Consider the following 19,570-nt stretch of genomic DNA (forward strand, 5'->3'; position numbering starts at 1 on the left):
TCAGTGTATGGAGGTAATCGGACTCATGGTAGCGGCAATGGACATAGTTCCTTTTGCCCGCCTACACCTCAGACCACTGCAACTATGCATGCTCAAACAGTGGAATGGGGATTATGCAGATTTATCTCCTCAACTGCATCTGGACCAGGAGACCAGAGATTCTCTTCTCTGGTGGTTGTCTCTGGACCACCTGTCTCAGGGAATGTACTTCCGCAGGCCAGAGTGGCTCATTGTAACGACAGATGCTAGGCTGGGGTGCAGTCTGGAACTCCCTGAAAGCACAGGGCTTATGGTCTCGGGAGGAATCTCTTCTTCCGATAAACATTCTAGAACTGAGAGCGATATTCAATGCGCTTCAGGCGTTGCCTCAGCTTGCTGCAGCCAAATTCATCAGGTTTCAGTCGGACAGCATCACGACTGTAGCTTATATCAATCATCAAGGAGGAACAAGGAGTTCTCTAGCGATGATGGAGGTAACCAAAATAATCAGATTGGCAGAGGATCACTTTTGCGATCTCTCAGCAATCCACATCCCAGGAGTAGAGAACTGGGAGGCGGATTTCCTAAGTCGTCAGACTTTTCATCCGGGGGAGTGGGAACTCCATCCGGAGGTATTTGCCCAGCTGATTCAGCTATGAGGCACACCGGAATTGGATCTGATGGCGTCCCGTCAGAATGCCAAACTCCCTCGTTAAGGATCCAGGTCCCAGGATCCCAAGGCGGTATTGATGGATACTCTAGCAGTGCCTTGGTCCTTCAACCTGGCTTATGTATTTCCACAGTTTCCTCTCTTCACACGTCTGGTTGCCAGAATCAAACAGGAGAGAGCTTCGGTGATTCTGATAGCACCTGCGTGGCCACGCAGGACTTGGTATGCAGACCTAGTGGACATGTCCTCGGTTCCAATGAGGTGGGACCTTCTAATCCAAGGTCCGTTCACGCATCTAAATCCAATTTCTCTGCGTCTGACTGGTTGGAGATTGAACGCCTGATTCTATCAAAGCGTGGTTTCTCTGAGTCGGTCATTGATACCCTGATTCACGCTAGAAAGCCTGTTACCAGGAAGATCTATCATAAGATTTGGCGCAAATATCTTTATTGGTGTGAATCCAAAGGTTACTCGTGGAGTAAGATTAGGATTCCTAGAATATTGTCTTTTCTCCAAGAAGGTTTGGAGAAGGGATTATCAGCTAGTTCCCTAAAAGGGCAAATATCTGCTTTGTCTATTCTACTACACAAACGTCTGGCAGATGTCCCAGACGTTCAAGCATTTAGTCAGGCTTTGGTCAGAATTAAGCCTGTATTTAAGCCTGTTGCTCCGCCTTGGAGCCTAAACTTAGTCCTTAAAGTTCTTCAAGGGGTTCCGTTTGAACCTATGCATTCCATAGATATTAAGCTTCTATCTTGGAAAGTTTTGTTTTTAGTAGCTATCTCTTCGGCTCCAAGAGTTTCTGAGCTATCTGATTTACAATGTGATCCCCCTTACCTTGTTTTCCTGGGTTTCTTCCTAAGGTTGTTTCTAATAAGAATATCAATCAAGAGATTGTTGTTCCTTCTCTGTGTCCTAATCCTTCATCAAAGAAGGAACGTCTGTTACACAATCTTGATGTGGTTCGCGCTTTAAAGTTCTACTTACAAGCAACTAAAGATTTCCGTCAAACATCTTCATTGTTTGTTGTTTATTCTGGTAAACGGAGAGGTCAAAGGGCTACGGCTACCTCTCTTTCCTTTTGGCTGAAAAGCATCATCCATTTGGCCTATGAGACTGCTGGACAGCAGCCTCCTGAAAGAATTACTGCTCATTCTACTAGAGCTGTGGCTTCCACTTGGGCTTCTGTTGAACAGATTTGTAAGGCGGCGACTTGGTGATCGCTTCATACTTTTTCAAAATTTTACATATTCGATACTTTTGCTTCTTCGATACTTTTGCTTCTTCGGAGGCTATTTTTGGGAGAAAGGTTCTAGAAGCAGTGGTGCCTTCCGTTTAAGGTCCCTGTCTTGTCCCTCCCTTAATCCGTGTCCTAAAGCTTTGGTATTGGTATCCCAGAAGTAAGGATGAATCCGTGGACTTGATACATCTTACAAGAGAAAACATAATTTATGCTTACCTGATAAATTTATTTCTCTTGTGATGTATCGAGTCCACGGGCCGCCCTGTGTTTTAAGAGAGGCATATATATTTTTATTTTTAAACTTTCAGTCACCACTGTACCCTATAGTTTCTCCTTTTTTTTCCTAGCCTTCGGTCGAATGACTTGGGGGTGGAGCTAAGGGAGAAGCTATATAGACAGCTCTGCTGTGGGTGCTCTCTTTGCCACTTCCTGTAGGGAAGGAGAATATCCCACAAGTAAGGATGAATCCGTGTACTCAATACATCACAAGAGAAATAAATTTATCAGGTAAGCATAAATTATGTTTTTTTACTTTCCTATAACTTTAATTTACTTTATAACTTTTAAAATTCTAAATTTCTGCCTTTTTCTAAGCCCCTCTGCAGGCCGCCTCTTATCATATGCATTTTTTTAGCATTTCACGACCAGACACTGCTACTTCATGCGTTTCACCTAGATAACAGTGTGCTCACTCCTGTGGAGTTATTCATGAGTCAGCACTAATTGTCTAAAATACAAATTTGTATATAACCCTGAAATAAGGGGGGCAGTCTGCAGAGGCTTAGGTACATAATCACAGAGATAAAAAGTATATTAATATAAAAATGTTGGTTACGCACAATTGGTGAATGGGTAATAAATGGCTTATCTATTTTTTTAAACATTAACGATTTTGGATTAGACTGTCCCTTTAAGGTCAATTAAACAAGACTTAAAGCAGAAAATACATTAAAACGTAACCTTTATTAGTGCAAAATAAAAAAGAGCATTCATATGTATTTACATATTCTTAAAGGGATATACAGCACAAAATGTTTCTTTTATAATTCAGATGGAGATTGGTATTTATAACAACTTTCCATTTTACTGCTGCTATCTAATTTTTGTTCTTTTGATATCCTTTGTTATAAGGAATACCTAGGTAGGCTCAGGAGGTGTTGATTGGTGGCTGCACATATATGCTTCTTGTCATTGGCTTTCACATAGCTCCTAGTAGTGCATTGCTGCTTCTTCAATAAAGGATACCAAGAGAATGAAACAAATTAGATAAGTCATAAGTTGAAAAGTTGTTTAAAATTGTATTCTCTGTCTGAATCAGGAACCCACATGAATCATTTGGGTTGTATGTCCCTTTCATGTTTTGGAATACTTAAGCATTGACCGACTGCTGCATAAAATTCTTTACCACCTGTAGACAGAATGGTGTTAAAAGGAATTCTCATTCTGTACTTTACCTCTTTGTGTGATAGCACCAGGACCAATGCTTGCCAGGAGACAAAAGGGGATTTCCATACACAATAAGAAACGTTATAGCATTCATATAAGTGGTGTAAGCAGTGCATAAGGATTATTTAAAATACACACGCTACTACATAAATTTAAAATACACACGCTACCACATATATATATAAAATACACACGCTACTACATTTATATATATATATATATAACACACGCTACTACATATATTTAAAATACACACGCTACTACATATATCTAAAATACACACGCTACTACATATATCTAAAATACACACGCTACTACATATATCTAAAATACACACGCTACTACATATATCTAAAATACACACGCTACTACATATATCTAAAATACACACGCTACTACATATATCTAAAATACACACGCTACTACATATATCTAAAATACACACGCTACTACATATATCTAAAATACACACGCTACTACATATATCTAAAATACACACGCTACTACATATATCTAAAATACACACGCTACTACATATATCTAAAATACACACGCTACTACATATATCTAAAATACACACGCTACTACATATATCTAAAATACACACGCTACTACATATATCTAAAATACACACGCTACTACATATATCTAAAATACACACGCTACTACATATATCTAAAATACACACGCTACTACATATATCTAAAATACACACGCTACTACATATATCTAAAATACACACGCTACTACATATATCTAAAATACACACGCTACTACATATATCTAAAATACACACGCTACTACATATATCTAAAATGGAGCTTTTAGTTATATTCTGGAGGTTCTGCATATGAGACAACCAGCATCGATTTATTAAAAAGAAAAAAATCTGGGTGTCTAATTTTGTCCAATACTGTAGCCAGTCAGATGTATGATAATAATAAATTAATTCACATAGCAAAGCAGGGTTAGGTAAATTTATGACATTTAAAGGGACATGAAACCCCAAAATATCCTTTCATGATTCAGATAGAGCATACAATTTTAAGGAACTTCTATTTTTGATTTGATTTCTTCTCTAGGTATCCTAGGTTGAATTTTATACCTAGGTAGGCTCAGAAGCTGGAAGCTAGCTGCTCACATATGCCTCTTATCGCTGGCTCCCAGGAGCTCCTTGCTGCTCCTTCAATAAAGGATACCAAGAGAATTGAAACAGAATTGATACTAGAAGTAAAATGGAAAGTTGTTTAAAATAGTTTGCTCTATCTGAATAATGAAATAAAAATGTTGGGTTTCTTGTCACTTTAATTATGTAGTATCAATTGCATCCTCCTCGGATGGTGGTAAAGGAAAAAGTAAATATTGTAGAAGTAAATGACTGGAAAAGCTATTGAATAATAAAGTACATTACACATAGTTTAGAACCATTTAAAGATAGATTCAGTGTTAAGTTTAGTTTTCTTCTACTTATCACTGGTGTATTCAGGATGTGGTCCCTTTAAAAGAAGTGTATAGTGTTTACAAATTCCTATTCAAGCATCAAACTGCATACTGATATAGATGAAGGGAACGGTTTTCACAGATCCTGCATGTGTGTCCATAAGGTGACACAGGGAAACAGTTGTGCAAGCTATAATACATCTAGTAAAGCTCTTCCTGTTTGGTATAGAAGTTGTTTTGTTATGGTAAGTCTTATTCATCTTTACAGCACATGGAGCAGGAGATGACAATTGAGATATTAAGCTGTCCACTTGGAGAGAAGTAAAAATTGTTAAACAGAATTTTCATTCCATACCCTCTCACTGATTTCCAGGTTAAAATTCTGCTTTGAAAAAAAAAAATTCTTTCATACAGGTGGTGAAAGTCCACTATCATTACTCCTCGGAATTGCTCTTCTCTAACACTAGGAGTAGGCTAAGATTCCAAAACTTTAATAGCTCTATAAAACCCCTCACACATAGCTTAATCTTTACTTTGCCTCCACTGGGTGTGGTTGAAGAATGAAGATGTGCATTTGATTCTCCAGAGAGAGGGGTTTTCAGACTGTTGAGGCCTGTTTTCCGCTCAGAGTAAAGTGCTTGTCAGCAGATAGGGTATGTGATTCTTTTTTCACCTCATGGTAATTTTTTTATAAATCAAACATTAGTCCCAGCACTCGGCTTCAGGGTAAGCATGTCACTCCATCAAAGGAGACCGTAACTGTTAAAAATACACTCCTCCACAGACAAACCATACAAATTTAGCTCAGACACAAAATTCAAATATAAATAGAAAGCGGACTTACTCGAGATGTAGCTCCTGTCTTAAAAAGCAACTCTCTGCTTCACCGCCGCGGTCTCACTGTTGCCGAGCTTGTCCTTCCGGGTTCAGGATCCGGTTTATCGGTCAGAGTGATCCTGCTGCGAGCTTACCGGGAGAGCCCTATGGAATGGTCAAATCACAACAAGTAGAGAAAAGATTTCCAGACCGGCTCCTCCTCGTACTCTTTATTGCATGTTAAAACATATAACAGCAAAACAAATGTATGAAAGTGTCATAGAAGCACCTACAGGCATGTAGTAAAAAACAAGATATGACAGGTACCCCCTCACATCTGACGCGTTTCGGTGGTGTCCGTAGTCATAGATCTAAGACTACGGACACCACAGAAATGCGTCAGATGTGAGGGGGTACCTGTCATATCTTGTTTTTTACTACATGCCTGTAGGTGCTTCTATGACACTTTCATACATTTTTTTGTGCTGTTATATGTTTTAACATGGAATAAAGAGTACAAGGAGGAGCCGGTCTGGAAATCTTTTCTTTTCTCTACTTGTTGAAATTTTTTATAAACCCTCCATAATTGGTTGCAGGAACCAATTATGGAGGGTTATATAATAAAAAAAAAAGGTATATATATTTATTGTGGGTAAAGTTCGATATCTAGTAAACCTTGAATTACCCGGATAAAAAAAGTCTTGAAAAAAAGAGAAGTGAATGATCCCCAATAATGAATATTCAAAAGACCAGGTAACAGCACACTAAACGATAACATAAAATATTCACAAGGGCATAGTTAATGCTAAATATGTTTATCTCATCACACATATATATTAAAAATAGGACATACAAAACAGACAGACAGACAGACAAACACATGGGCTCCTCACGTTAAAGCAAAACCAAGCCAGCTTGTTATAGTTCATATGGTGAACCATAAAGGCAATTGTCCAGCAAAAACTGCCAAAATGCTGTGAAATAGTATTGCACTCCAACAAGCAGGAGGGTGCTAAAAGTAGGTTCTCCGTTCCAGATAAGGGTATCAAATTATCTAATATCAACACCAGGCAGTGTCCACATGAGCAGCGGATATAACTACGGAGGGATACCAGGCAGACCGTTGTTAGCGCACGGCCAACTCAACCGGTCTATGTAGAAATACTGGTCCCTGATGCGTGATCTCAGTACAAGTTAGTCTCTAATTTGGTGGCTGTATCATCAGTTTATTAATCAGTGGGGCTTCTGTTGCTCATCATACCTGGACTGTGATCACTACGGGTTGAAGTCTCTCAAAATGGGGAGCTGCTTGGAGTTTCTGACAGCACAGGAAGTTTAGGGATATTCTGGAGGTGAGGTTACCAATCAGTGTTGTAGAACTCTGTGGTTTTAAGACTCCTGATGGATATTAAAGGGACAGTCAACACTAGAATTGTTGTTGTTGTTTAAAAAGAAAGATAATCCCTTTATTACCCATTCCCCAGTTTTGCAAAACAAACACGGTTATAATAACATGTTTTACCTCTGTAATTACCCTGTATCTAAGCTTCTGCCGACTGCCCCCTTATTTCAGTTCTTTTGACAGACTTGCATTTTAGCCAATCAGTGCTCACTCCTAGGTCACTTCACGTGCATGAGCTCAATGTTATCTATATGAAACCCATGAACTAATGCCATCAAGTGGTCAGAATGCATTCAGATTAGAGGCAGTCTTCAAGGTCTAAGAAATTAGCATATGAACCTCCTAGCTTTAACTTTCAACTAAGAATACCAAGAGAACAAAGCAAAATTTGTGCTAAAAGTAAATTGGGAAGTTGTTTAAAATTACACGCCCTATTTAAATTGTGAAAGTTTTTTTGGACTTGACTGTCCCTTTAAACTACTTTATTATTAAGTAGTTATTTATTTTGGCTATTTCTTCTGCTAGAATAGTTTCTGTGTTATCTTCTCTTGTTATCCTCTTTATCTGATTTTTCAACAGGATATGGCTGCTTTTTGGACTTAATTTGATTTTGTTGCCTAAAGTTGTTAATTCAGACATTAGCAGAGAGATGATTGTTCCTTCTTTGGGTCCATGAGCTAGTGATGTATGGGATATACAATTCTACCAGGAGGAGCAAAGTTTCCCAAACCTCAAAATGCCTATAAATACACACCTCACCACACCCACAATTCAGTTTTACAAACTTTGCCTCCTATGGAGATGGTGAAGAGTTTGTGCTAAGATTTCTACGTTATGCGCTTCTCAGCATTTTGAAGCCCGATTCCTCTGAGTACAGCGAATGTCAGAGGGATGTGAAGGGAGTATCACCTATTGAATGCAATGGTTTTCCTCGCAGGAGATCTATTTCATAGGTTTTCTGTTATCAGTCGTAGAGATTCATCTCCTACCTCCCTTTTCAGATCAACGATATACTCTCATATTCCATTACTTCTACTGATAACCGTTTTAGTACTGGTTTGGCTATCTGCTATATGTGGATGGGTGTCTTTTGGTAAGTATGTTTTCATTACTTAAGACACTCTCAGCTATGGTTTGGCACTTTATGTATTTATATAAAGTTCTAAATATATGTATTGTACTTATGAGCCATGATTCAGGTTTTCAGTATATTTCCTTTTGCAGACTTTTAAGTTTCATATCTGGGAAATGCTTTTTTTAGGAAAATGTATTTCTTACCTGGGGTTTAGTCATTTTTTCAAATTGACTGTCTTTTAAATTCGCGGGCAGAATTAGGCTCGCAAAGGCGCAAAATGCCAAAGTTTATTGTGTCTATCTTGGCGCAAGATTTTTTTGGCGAAAAGTTATGTTCGTTGAGGCAAATTCTGCATTTCCTGCGTCTTAGTCGATGTTGAGTCCTTCACAAGGTTGCGTCATCTGAGACGCGAGTGTGTCATTTCAGGATGTTTTTGGCGCCAAAAAATATTTTTCTATTTGTTGTGCTTCATACTTGTCGCCAAATATTTTCATTATTTAAGACCCCATTCCTATATGCCTCCTCTTGCCTTTTTTCTCTGTCAAAGGGCTATGCTGTTTGCATTTTTTCCCATTCCTGAAACTGCCATATAAGGAAATTGATAATTTTGCTTTATATGTTGTTTTTTTCTCTTACATTTGCAAGATGTCTCAATCTGATCCTGTCTCAGAACTCACTGTTGGAACCCTGCTGCCTGATAACAGTTCTACCAAAGCTAAGTGCATTTGTTGTAAACTTGTGTAGGTTTCATCTCCTGCTGTGGTTTGTAATAGTTGTCATGATAAACTTTTACATTCAGAGAATGTATCCATCAGTAGTAGTTCATTACCTGTTGCTGTTCCCTCAACATCTAATGCACAAGATATACCTGTAAATTTAAAAGAATCTATTTCTGATTCCATTCAGAAGGGTTTGTCTGCCATTCCGTTTTCTAATAAACGTAAAAGGTCTTTTAAAACTTCTCATAAAGTTGATGAAATTTCAAATGACCCGCAACATGCTGAATTATCCTTCTCTGATGGGGATCTATCTCGTTCTTTGTTAAAAGAAGTGTTGATTACATTGGACATGGAGGAAACTACTCCTCTTGATATTAAAACTAGTAAACGTTTAAATTCTGTTTATAAACCACCTGTGGTTATTCCAGTTTTTTTTCCAGTTCCTGACGCTATTTCTGATATGATTTCTAAGGAATGGAATTGGCCTGGTGGTACTTTTATTCCTCTTGCTAAACGTACTACTATTCCTACGGAAGATAGCACTTCTTTTAAAGATCCTTTAGATAGGAAACTTGAATCTTATTTAAGTAAAGCCTATTTATATTCAGGTCATCTTCTCAGGCCTGCAATTTATTTGGCTGATGTTGCAGCTGCTTCAACTTTTTGATTGGAAACTTTAGCAACAAGTATTGGATCATGATTTGTCTAGCATTGTTTACTTGAGTCAACATGCTAATAATTTTATTTGTGATGCTATTTTTGATATCATCATAATTGATGTTAAATCTGTCTTTAGCTATTTTAGCTAGAAGAGCTTTGTGGCTTAAAGTGAAGTTCAATTTCAAACAACTGCGCACCACCCATGTATACATTAACCTCCCAATATAATAGTCGCTTACTTTTTTTTTTTTTTTTTTTTACAGAAAATGGATATGATTTCGGAGTATATATATATATTATATCACTCTTTCTTACCTTTACCCCTCCCCCGGTCTACTTCCTTATTTCCCTCAACTGACGTCGCGATCGTAAGAACAAGCTGACGTCGTCACTTCAATGCTCGTGCACAAGAATGGATGCGATATGCACATGCGTATCCTGTCTTCATTCGTGCATGCGTAAAAATTTTCGTTCCGTTCCGCAGTTCATACAGGATCAGAGTATCGGATCCAGAGACACAGGCTAACACGCAAGCGCAAGTCACGCACGAGCATGACGACAAACAAGACAATCGTTGTTATACGCATGCGCGAAACTGTGTTATGACGCGGGGGGAAAGAGGCAGGACGCCCCGGGGGAAGTGAAGGGATTGGAAATCAAATTCTGAAAAAATGTCAATCAAAAGGCAAACAATGTCGGGCGGACAATTGCGGGAATACGGAGGGTAAATTAAAATTAAAAAATGAAACGTTAGCGATTATTTAGAGAGTTTTGATGAATGAACATTATAGTTTTTTATTATGATAAATAGAATTATGTAATTGAGAGCAGCGGACTTGAACTTCACTTTAAATCTTGGAATGCTGACATGACTTCTAAGTCCAGATTGCTATCTCTTTCTTTCCAAGGTAATAAGTTATTTGGTTCTCAGTTGGATTCAATAATTTCAACTGTCACTGGGGGGAAGGGCGTTTTTTTGCCTCAGGATAAAAGACCTAAGGGCAAATCTAAAGTTTCTAACCGTTTTCGTTCCTTTCGACAAAATAAGGAACAGAAACCTAATCCCTACTCCAAGGAATCTGTTTCCAATTGGAAGCCTTCCTCAAATTGGAATAAATCCAAGACATTTAAGAGATCAAAGCCAGCCCCCAAGTCTGCATGAAGGTGCGGCCCTCATTCCAGCTCAGCTGGTAGGGGGCAGATTAAGATTTTTAATCGGTCCAAAATCAATGGATTCAGAATATTGTCTCTCAGGGGTACAGAGTAGGATTCAGAATAAGACCGCCTGTGAGAAGATTTTTTTTCTCTCACGCATCCCTGCAAACCCAGTAAAGGTTCAGGCTTTCCTGAAGTGTGTTTTAGATCTGGAGTTATCAGGAACATGGTCTGGGGTCTTATTCAAATCTATTCATTGTCCCAAAGAAAGAAAATTCATTCAGACCAGTTTTCGATCTAAAAATTTTGAATCGATATGTAAGAGTACCAACTTTCAAAATGGTGACTATAAGGACTATTCTGCCTTTTGTTCAGCAAGGGCATTATATGTCCAAAATAGACTTAAAGGATGCATATGTTCATATTCAGATTCATCCAGATAACTATCAGTTCCTTAGATTATCTATTAAAGAGAGAACCGTTCATTTGTTTTCAGACAGACAATATCACAACTGTGGCATATGTCAATCATCAGGGTGGGACTCACAGTCCTCAAGCTATGAAAGAAGTATCTTGGATACTTGTTTGGGCACAATCCAGCTCCTGTCTAATTTCTGCGGTTCATATCCCAGGTATAGACAATTGGGAAGCGGATTATCTCAGTCGTCAGACTTTACATCCGGGAGAGTGGTCTCTCCACCCAGATGTGTTTTCTCGAATTGTTCAAATGTGTGGTCTTCCAGAAATAGATCTGATGGCATCTCATCTAAACAAACTTCCCAGGTACCTGTCCAGGTCCAGGGATCCTCAGGCGGAAGCAGTGGATGCGTTGACACTTCCTTGGTGTTGTCATCCTGCTTATATTTTCCTGCCTCTAGTTCTTCTTCCAAGAGTGATCTCCAAAATCATCATGGAACAATCGTTTGTGTTGCTGGTGGCTCCAGCATGGCCTCACAGGTTTTGGTATGCGGATCTTGTTCGGATGTCCAGTTGCCAACCTTGGCCACTTCCATTAAGACTGGACCTTCTGTCTGAAGGTCCGTTTTTCCATCAGGATCTCAAATCATTAAATTTGAAGTTATGGAAATTGAACACCTAGTACTTAGTTATAGAGGTTTCTCTGATTCAGCGATTAATACTATGTTACAGGCTTGTAAATCTGTTTCTAGAAAGATTTATTATAGAGTTTGGAAGACTTACATTTCATGGTGTTCTTCTCATAAATTTTCCTGGCATTCTTTTAGAATTCCTAGAATTTTACAGTTTCTTCAGGATGGTTTGGATAAAGGTTTATCTGCAAGATCCTTGAAAGGACAAATCTCTGCTCTTTCTGTTTTATTCCACAGAAAAATTGCTAAACTTCCTGATATTCACTGTTTTGTACAGGATTTGGTTCGTATCAAGCCTGTCATTAAATCAATCTCTCCTCCTTGGAGTCTTAATTTGGTTTTGGAGGCTTTACAGGCTCCTCAATTTGAGCCTATGCATTCTTTGGACATTAAACTACTTTCTTGGAAAGTGTTGTTTCTTTTGGCAATCTCTTCTGCTAGAAAAGTTTCTGAATTATCTGCTCTTTCTTGTGAATCTCTTTCTGATTTTTCATCAGGATAAGGCAGTTTTGCGGACATCATTTAAATTCTTACCTAAGGTTGTGAATTCTAACAACATTAATAGAGAAATTGTTGTCCCTTCTTTGTGCCCTAATCCTAAGAATTCTTTGGAGAGATCTTTTCATTCTTTGGATGTGGTGAGAGCTCTGAAATATTATCTTGAAGCTACTAAAGATTTCAGGGAGACTTCTAGTCTATTGGTTATCTTTTCTGGTTCCAGGAAAGGTCAGAAGGCTTCTGCTGTTTCTTTGGCATCATAGTTGAAGCTTTTGATTGATCAAGCTTATTTGGAGTCGGGTCAAGCCCCGCCTCAGAGAATTACAGCTCATTCTACTAGATCAGTTTCCACTTCTTGGACTTTTAAGAATGAAGCTTCAGTTGATCAGATTTGCAAAGCAGCAACTTGGTCTTCTTTGCATACATTTACTAAATTCTACCGTTTTGATGTATTTGCTTCTTCGGAAGCAGTTTTTGGAAATAAAGTTCTTCAGGCAGCCGTTTCAGGTTGATACTTCTGCTTATGATTTAAGTTTGTCCTTTTATTTATGAGAATAAACTTATATTTGGGTTGTGGTTTTATTTTCTTCAGCGGAAAATGGCTGTTTTTTATTTTATACCTCCCTCTCTAGTGACTTTTGCGTGGAGTTCCACATCTTGGGTATTGCTATCCCATACATCACTAGCTCATGTACTCTTGCCAATTACATGAAAGAAAACATAATTTATGTAAGAAATTATCTGATAAATTAATTTCTTTCATATTGGCAAGATTCCATGAGGCCCACCCCTTTTTTATGGTGGTTATGATTTTTTTGTATAAAGCACAATTATTTCCAAATTCCTTTGTTGATGCTTTTTACTCCTTTCTGTATCACCCCACTACTTGGCTATTCGTTAAACTGAATTGTGGGTGTGGTGAGGGGTGTATTTATAGGCATTTTGAGGTTTGGGAAACTTTGCCCCTCCTGGTAGGATTGTATATCCCATACGTCACTAGCTCATGGACTCTTGCCAATATGAAAGAAATTAATTTATTAGGTAAGTTCTTACATGAATTATGTTTTTTCTTGTCCTAGGAAGGGTTAGAAAGCTTCTGCTGTTTCTTTGGCCTCTTGGTTGAAACTTTTTATTCCAAAAAACTGCAAAAAGTAACTTCTCTGCTTTCTATGAATCCAAAAAGGCTCTGCTCTCAAAAAGCCACTGATCTGTGAAGCGCATTGCTTCGGTCACAGGATTAACAGTGTGTACCAAGATAGTTGCACCTTTATAAAGATGCAGAGCTTTACCAACTGTATGGGTTAAAATAAAGAGAGCTGCAGGTAGAGGAGTGTAAACAATTGTATGTCGAGTAAAAAATCATGTTACTGTAGATACCCAGCAGTTTAATGTCCCCTTAAATACAGTTGGTTTCCATTTTAATGCATCAGTGAACCTGCAGTCCTGGAAGACACTCCTACTGTTGTCATTAGATCAGCGTGCCACTGGAATAAAACTCATGTCTATTTCAGTCTTGGCCTGAGGTGTTGCCAAGATAAAATGTTTTTCTTCTTAGGCCCTGAATTTACACCAAAAGTGTTGCACAGTTTAATTTCTAGTCCCTCTGATGACCAAGTCTTTCATTACATACCTTAGATGTAGACAGCTCTCAAATATTATGTAAAAGTGATGGCAGCTTTTCATCAGTCTTGTACTGGAAGAGTCTTGTGACCTTCCAGTTGGGTTTCCATTGTTCTGACTTGCTAGGCAGCGGGAAGATAGTCATCTTTACCTACTACTGTGCATTGTAATAAATTGGTTGGGACTTTGTGGTTAGCCTGCCATGCTTGTAAAGTTGTATAAAGAGGCTACTTGGTCTTCTCAACATACATTCAGAAAGCTTACTGCTTCATTATTTGTAGCATGACTGAGGGCGGCTTTGAGGTAAGTTTTCAACATTTGTTATTGTTATGATCATTATCATAATCAATCTTCAATCACACCTTTCATCCCCTTTCCTGCCTAGAATCCTCTCCTGCTTTATGTGCTGACTATAATTTGTCTCCCCCCCCCCCCCCCTATTTTATACATGAGGTTGGCGATGGCATAAGACTGCAAAATGAGTCTAGCAATCTTATACTACACTACTGTAGTGTGTTTTGTTTTCAACTCTAAAAGAGCTGTGCGGCACTAAGTAACAAATGATCTAGTCTACAGCTGTTAAAGGGCCATAATACCCAAATGTTTAAACACTTGAAGGTGATGCAGTATAGCTGTAAAAAGCTGATTAGAAAATATCACTTGAACATCTCTATGTAAAAAAGAAAGATATTTTACCTCAAAAGTTCCTCAGTAGCCACCTCCCATTGTAAAGGATTTCTAAGCAGCATTTTAGTGTGTTTGTCCTGGGACATCTGAAGGGATGAGCATCGTGCACTCTCATATTATTTCACCAATCAGGTAAAGGAAGCTTACTATGAAATCTCATGAGAGTTAAGTCAAATCTCATGAGATCACAGCAAGAGTTCATGACCTCAGCACTGCTGATGCTGATTGGCTGCTGTTCATTTCTTCATTTTTTTTAATTTTTTTACCTGCAGCTGGGCTGCAGCTGAGTATAACTTTTTACACAGAACTTACTCTGGTGAGCTGAGGAGATTGTGAGGTAAAATATCTTCCTTTTTTACATAGAGATGCTCAGGTGATATTTTCCTGTCAGCTTTTTACAGTTATACTGCATCAGTTTCAAGTGATTTAGCATATGAGTATTATGTCCCTTGAATAATAAGTACTGTAATTAAAGTAGGTACAGAATCTGTTCGGGTTCCTCTTAGATATAAATAGATGTATTGTATAAAATGTTGGATCTACCCCATTATTTGGTTGTCCTTCCATATCATTTATAGTTATGAATTTATAAAATGCATTTTTTCTTTCCTCTCCCTTGTTTACAGCCAATCACAGTGTAAAGCCGTGTCGTACCCCTTGCGCATCTAGGACACAATGTGGGGAGTGTACCAGCGTCAACTCGGAGTGCATGTGGTGCAGTAACATGAAACAGTGTGTGGATTCCAATGCTTACGTAGCCTCCTTTCCTTATGGGCAATGTATGGAGTGGTACACCTTGAGTAACTGTCCACGTATGTATTATCATTTTTATTGGAATTTTAAAAAATGTATAAATAGAGTTCTCTGTTTAATCAAACAAATATTGTAATGCAAATAAGTGCATAATTTTGTAGAAACTCTCTATCATGATTTATTACACACTCATACTTAATTTGGTTTTGGTGTTTATAATATTTAGTATGGGTCCAATTTGTGCTTTTTTCCCCCCTTCCTAGCTGAAAACTGCTCTGGATACCGAACATGTGGCCAGTGTTTGGAGCAACCTGGGTGCGGCTGGTGTACAGATCCAAGTAACACAGGCAAAGGACAGTGTATTGAAGCCTCATTCAGGGGTCCAATGAAGTTGCCAACTAATTCAGTGGCAAAAAACACCTACATGGAACCAGTCCTAGATGTAAGCCTGTGCCAAGAAGAAAACCACTTTAACTGGTCCTTTATAATGTGCCCAGGTGATTACAAAGAAACTGGGGTTTTATTACATTATTCATTTTTTATAATTGATAATGCAGCTTGTTGTTAATTATCATAATTGTGTAATGAAAGGGTTTTTGAGAGAGAGAGATATGACTCTGGTTTTAACCTTGTCTTCTTAAACCTTTCTACTTCTTGGAGTGGTAGAAACTCAATAAAATCATTAAAAATAAAGTCCTTAGTTTTGGTAATTAGAATTGGTTTGCCTATAAAGAACTGTTTCTATTTTGAAGCTTATTGTAGACTTAGTGATGGTAAATCGTACCGTTTCAAAAACGGTCGGATTTACCAGCACTATAAATAAAATTCACGAGTTTAAACCACCCCCAAAAAAACTGTTTAGCCGCGGCTTCACTGCTAACCTAAGCGGCTCAGCAAAAGATATTGATACATAATAAAAATATATGTGTATGTATGTATGTGTGTGTGTGTGTATATGTATATGTATATATATATATATATATATATGTGTGTGTGTGTGTATATATATATATATATATATATATATATATATATATATAATGTGTGTGTGTAGAGCTGCAACAACTAATCAGCATAATTATTAGATTATGAAAATAGTTGTCAACGAATCTCATAATCGATTAGTTGGTTTGCAATTAGTTGGTCTGTGCACAGCACCAGCTGCTTTATTCCAATAAACTCCTGCACATGGTATTTTGTTTTATGGTTATGCCCTTATCCTAAAGGACATCTACAGACATTTTTACTTTTCACTTTTTCAAGACGGTATAAGTTTCTTTTTAAGTTTACAACTACTCCTGTCTTATCTGCAACCCAGAAATAATAGGAGTCATCATTTGGATTGTTTATATTAAATCAGGGGATTTGGGACTATGCTTTGTATGATACAGTGCTGAGCTTATTATTTACACCTAGCCCTAGATTGCTGGCATTTGTTATATGAATTGATGCCACTATTACCTGTTTGCACAATTTTTAGCGGATTCCTTGCTATTGCCAATTATATATACTCTGTAGATAAATGTGTAAGGCTGTGTCCTGTTACTGATATATTGGGGCCAATTTATCAATTTCTGTCCGACATGATACGCTGTAGCGTTTCATGTCCGACAGACATCGCTGAATGCGGACGGCATGCGCTGTCGGCATTTAACATTGCACAAGCAGTTCACCAGAACTGCTTGTGCAATACCGCAACCTGTAGATTTGCGCCCAATCAGCTGCTAGAGCAGGGGGTGTCAATCAGAGCGATCATATAGGATCGGGCGGATTGCAGACCGCAGCCTCATAGACAACTGACCAGTTATTGAGCAGCGGTCTTAAGATTTCTGCTTCATAACTGCTTTTTCCGGCGAGCCTGAAGGCTCTCCAGGAAACAGGGGCATTAAGTTCCATTCTTAAGCCTTTTTTTATATTTTTAATTAAATGGAATATGTACCAAATTCAACCTCTAAGTATATATCTGTTATTTTAAGAGTGGACTAGATATGTTTCCCCTAACATTATAGCTGGTTGTTACATAGATATAGCATATAGATATTCAAGATATTTTTATGTCAGAATGACGTCCAGGCTTACTTTAAGAGGCCCCTTGCATTGGTGGAGAGCTAACAAAAATAAATAGCCCACCTTGGTGAAATTGGCAAAACCCTACTTATGCATCTCAGGCACCTCAACACCATCTGAGCGCCTCTCCTCTGCTGCAGGCAAAATAGCTTGCAAAAAATAGTATGCCAGCCTCAGCCAGGAGCATGTGGACATGTTAACATTTTTGCATTTCAATGCAAAGTTTCTGAAAGAGTGAATAACAATGTTATAAATAGTGGTAGTCTACCTCTTACTAGTTCTATCTCTTTTCAGTTTATGGATTTGTTTTGCTTAATTATAAAAGTTTGTTCCGCTGCTTAAAAAATTGGACCAACAATTCTGTTAATGTAAAGTTTTAGTCTGAAGTTTATATTTATAACACTTAGTATGTGGATTTTATTTTAAATATAGGAAAAATGATTTATTTATTTTTTATCCGATTAATTGAAAAAATAATCGGCCGATTTAATTGATTATGAAAATAATAGTTAGCTGCAGCCCTGTGTGTGTGTGTGTATGTGTATGTATATGTATATGTGTATATATATATATATATATATATATATATATATATATATATGTGTGTATATGTGTGTGTGTATATATATATATATATATATATATATATATATATATATATACGCACAGTATTGATGGCCCTCGATTTATGCCGGTTCAATTTGTGCCGTTTCAGAATAACAACCTTTTTTCAGTCATGTGACTGCTATTGAAAAGCATTGAGAAGCATTGCATTGATTAAAATAGCCAGTAGGTAGAGCTGTCCACTTGTGTTGCAGCAAAGATATGCAAAGCCAAGCATAGTAACAGGCTTGAATTAATTAGTCTAGATAGACATGAGCTATCCAGCAGCATCCATAGGAACAAGATCTTCCAGTCTATAAATCAGTCCAGGTTGGAATGCATAGAAAGATCTATTTGCAGAAATATGCAAGTAAAGTCTGTGTTGTGATTATTTCATAAGGTTTATAATGCAGTTTAGCAAATGTTTTTGTTAATTTAACTTAGTTTAATTAAATATTCTGTGTTGTGGGATTATTTTATTAAGTTTATAATGCTGTTTAGCATTTAAAGTCTTCATTTCAAAGCTTTAAAAATAATGTATTAGGTGTTACTTTTGACAATTTTGAGAGGGGCCTGGAACCTCTCTCCCTCACTTCCCATTGACTTACATTATAAACTGGGTTTCAATTTACAACGGTTTTGATTTACAAACATTCCTTCTGGAACCTAACCCCGGCGTAAACTGAGGGCTACCTGTATATATATATGAGTGTGTATGTATACACAACACAGTTGTCCAGCACTCACTCACAAGCTCTCAGCTAAGATTAAAAGCAAAAATGGAAGGGTTAGTTACCTCATTTGGTACCACGTCAAGGTCCCTTCCAAAACCTGGGACCCTAAAACAGCCACACAATGCAAGCTCTCAATCCAACAAACTGGGAACAAGGGAAGGGTGCACAGACTTATGTAATCGCCCTAGACATTTACAAAACACGGAAGGGGACTGCACTCTCAGACTGGATTTGGTACACATCTGAGCATGTTGCAGGGTCATGGGATGTGTACCCAGTCCATTCTGAGAGTGCAGTCCCCTTCCATGTTTTATATATATATATATATATATATATATATATATATATATATATGTGTGTGTATATGTATTATAGAGATATATCTATATATCATGGATTATGCACTCAATTTCCTCTTCTACAGATAAAACCTGTATTGTGCTATCTTGGTATCCTATGACACACAAGCTTTCGTTCATCTAATGTTTTGCTGCCTCTGTGTTGCCTTCTGCTTACCCCTGTATCTGATGGGGCTTCTAAAGCTGTTTTTTTCAACCGTGATCCTCAAGAACCCCCAACAGGCCAGGTTTTAATTATAGCTGAAGTAGGTGAGCACAGGTGAAATAATCAGCTGATGGGTGAGAGCAAGTTAGTAACCATGGTTACTGATGAGCTGTTTATTTCACCTGTGCCCTGGTTCAGCAATTATGAAAACTTGGCCAGATGGGGGGGTACTTGAGGACCACGGTTGAGCACTCCTGTGCATACCCCTTAAAGGGACAGTCAAGTCAAAATTAAAAATTAATCTTTCATGATTCAGATAGAGCAGCAATTTTAAGCAACTTTCTAATTTACTCCTATTATCGTTTTTTCTTTGTTCTTTTGCGATCTTTG

General features: G+C 37.8%; 1 protein-coding gene across 1 annotated transcript in view; it reads left to right on the forward strand.

Moving 5' to 3' along the window:
• Positions 1-19,570, forward strand: part of ATRN (attractin) — an 868,210-nt gene that overhangs the window by 323,120 nt on the left and 525,520 nt on the right. The window contains exons 16-17 of the mRNA XM_053700335.1: positions 15,146-15,331; positions 15,536-15,769. Of these exons, the coding sequence (XP_053556310.1) occupies positions 15,146-15,331; positions 15,536-15,769 (420 nt within the window). The remainder of the gene's footprint in view (positions 1-15,145; positions 15,332-15,535; positions 15,770-19,570) is intronic.

The sequence above is a fragment of the Bombina bombina genome, chromosome 2, assembly GCF_027579735.1.
Source record: "Bombina bombina isolate aBomBom1 chromosome 2, aBomBom1.pri, whole genome shotgun sequence".
Lineage (NCBI taxonomy): Eukaryota > Metazoa > Chordata > Amphibia > Anura > Bombinatoridae > Bombina > Bombina bombina.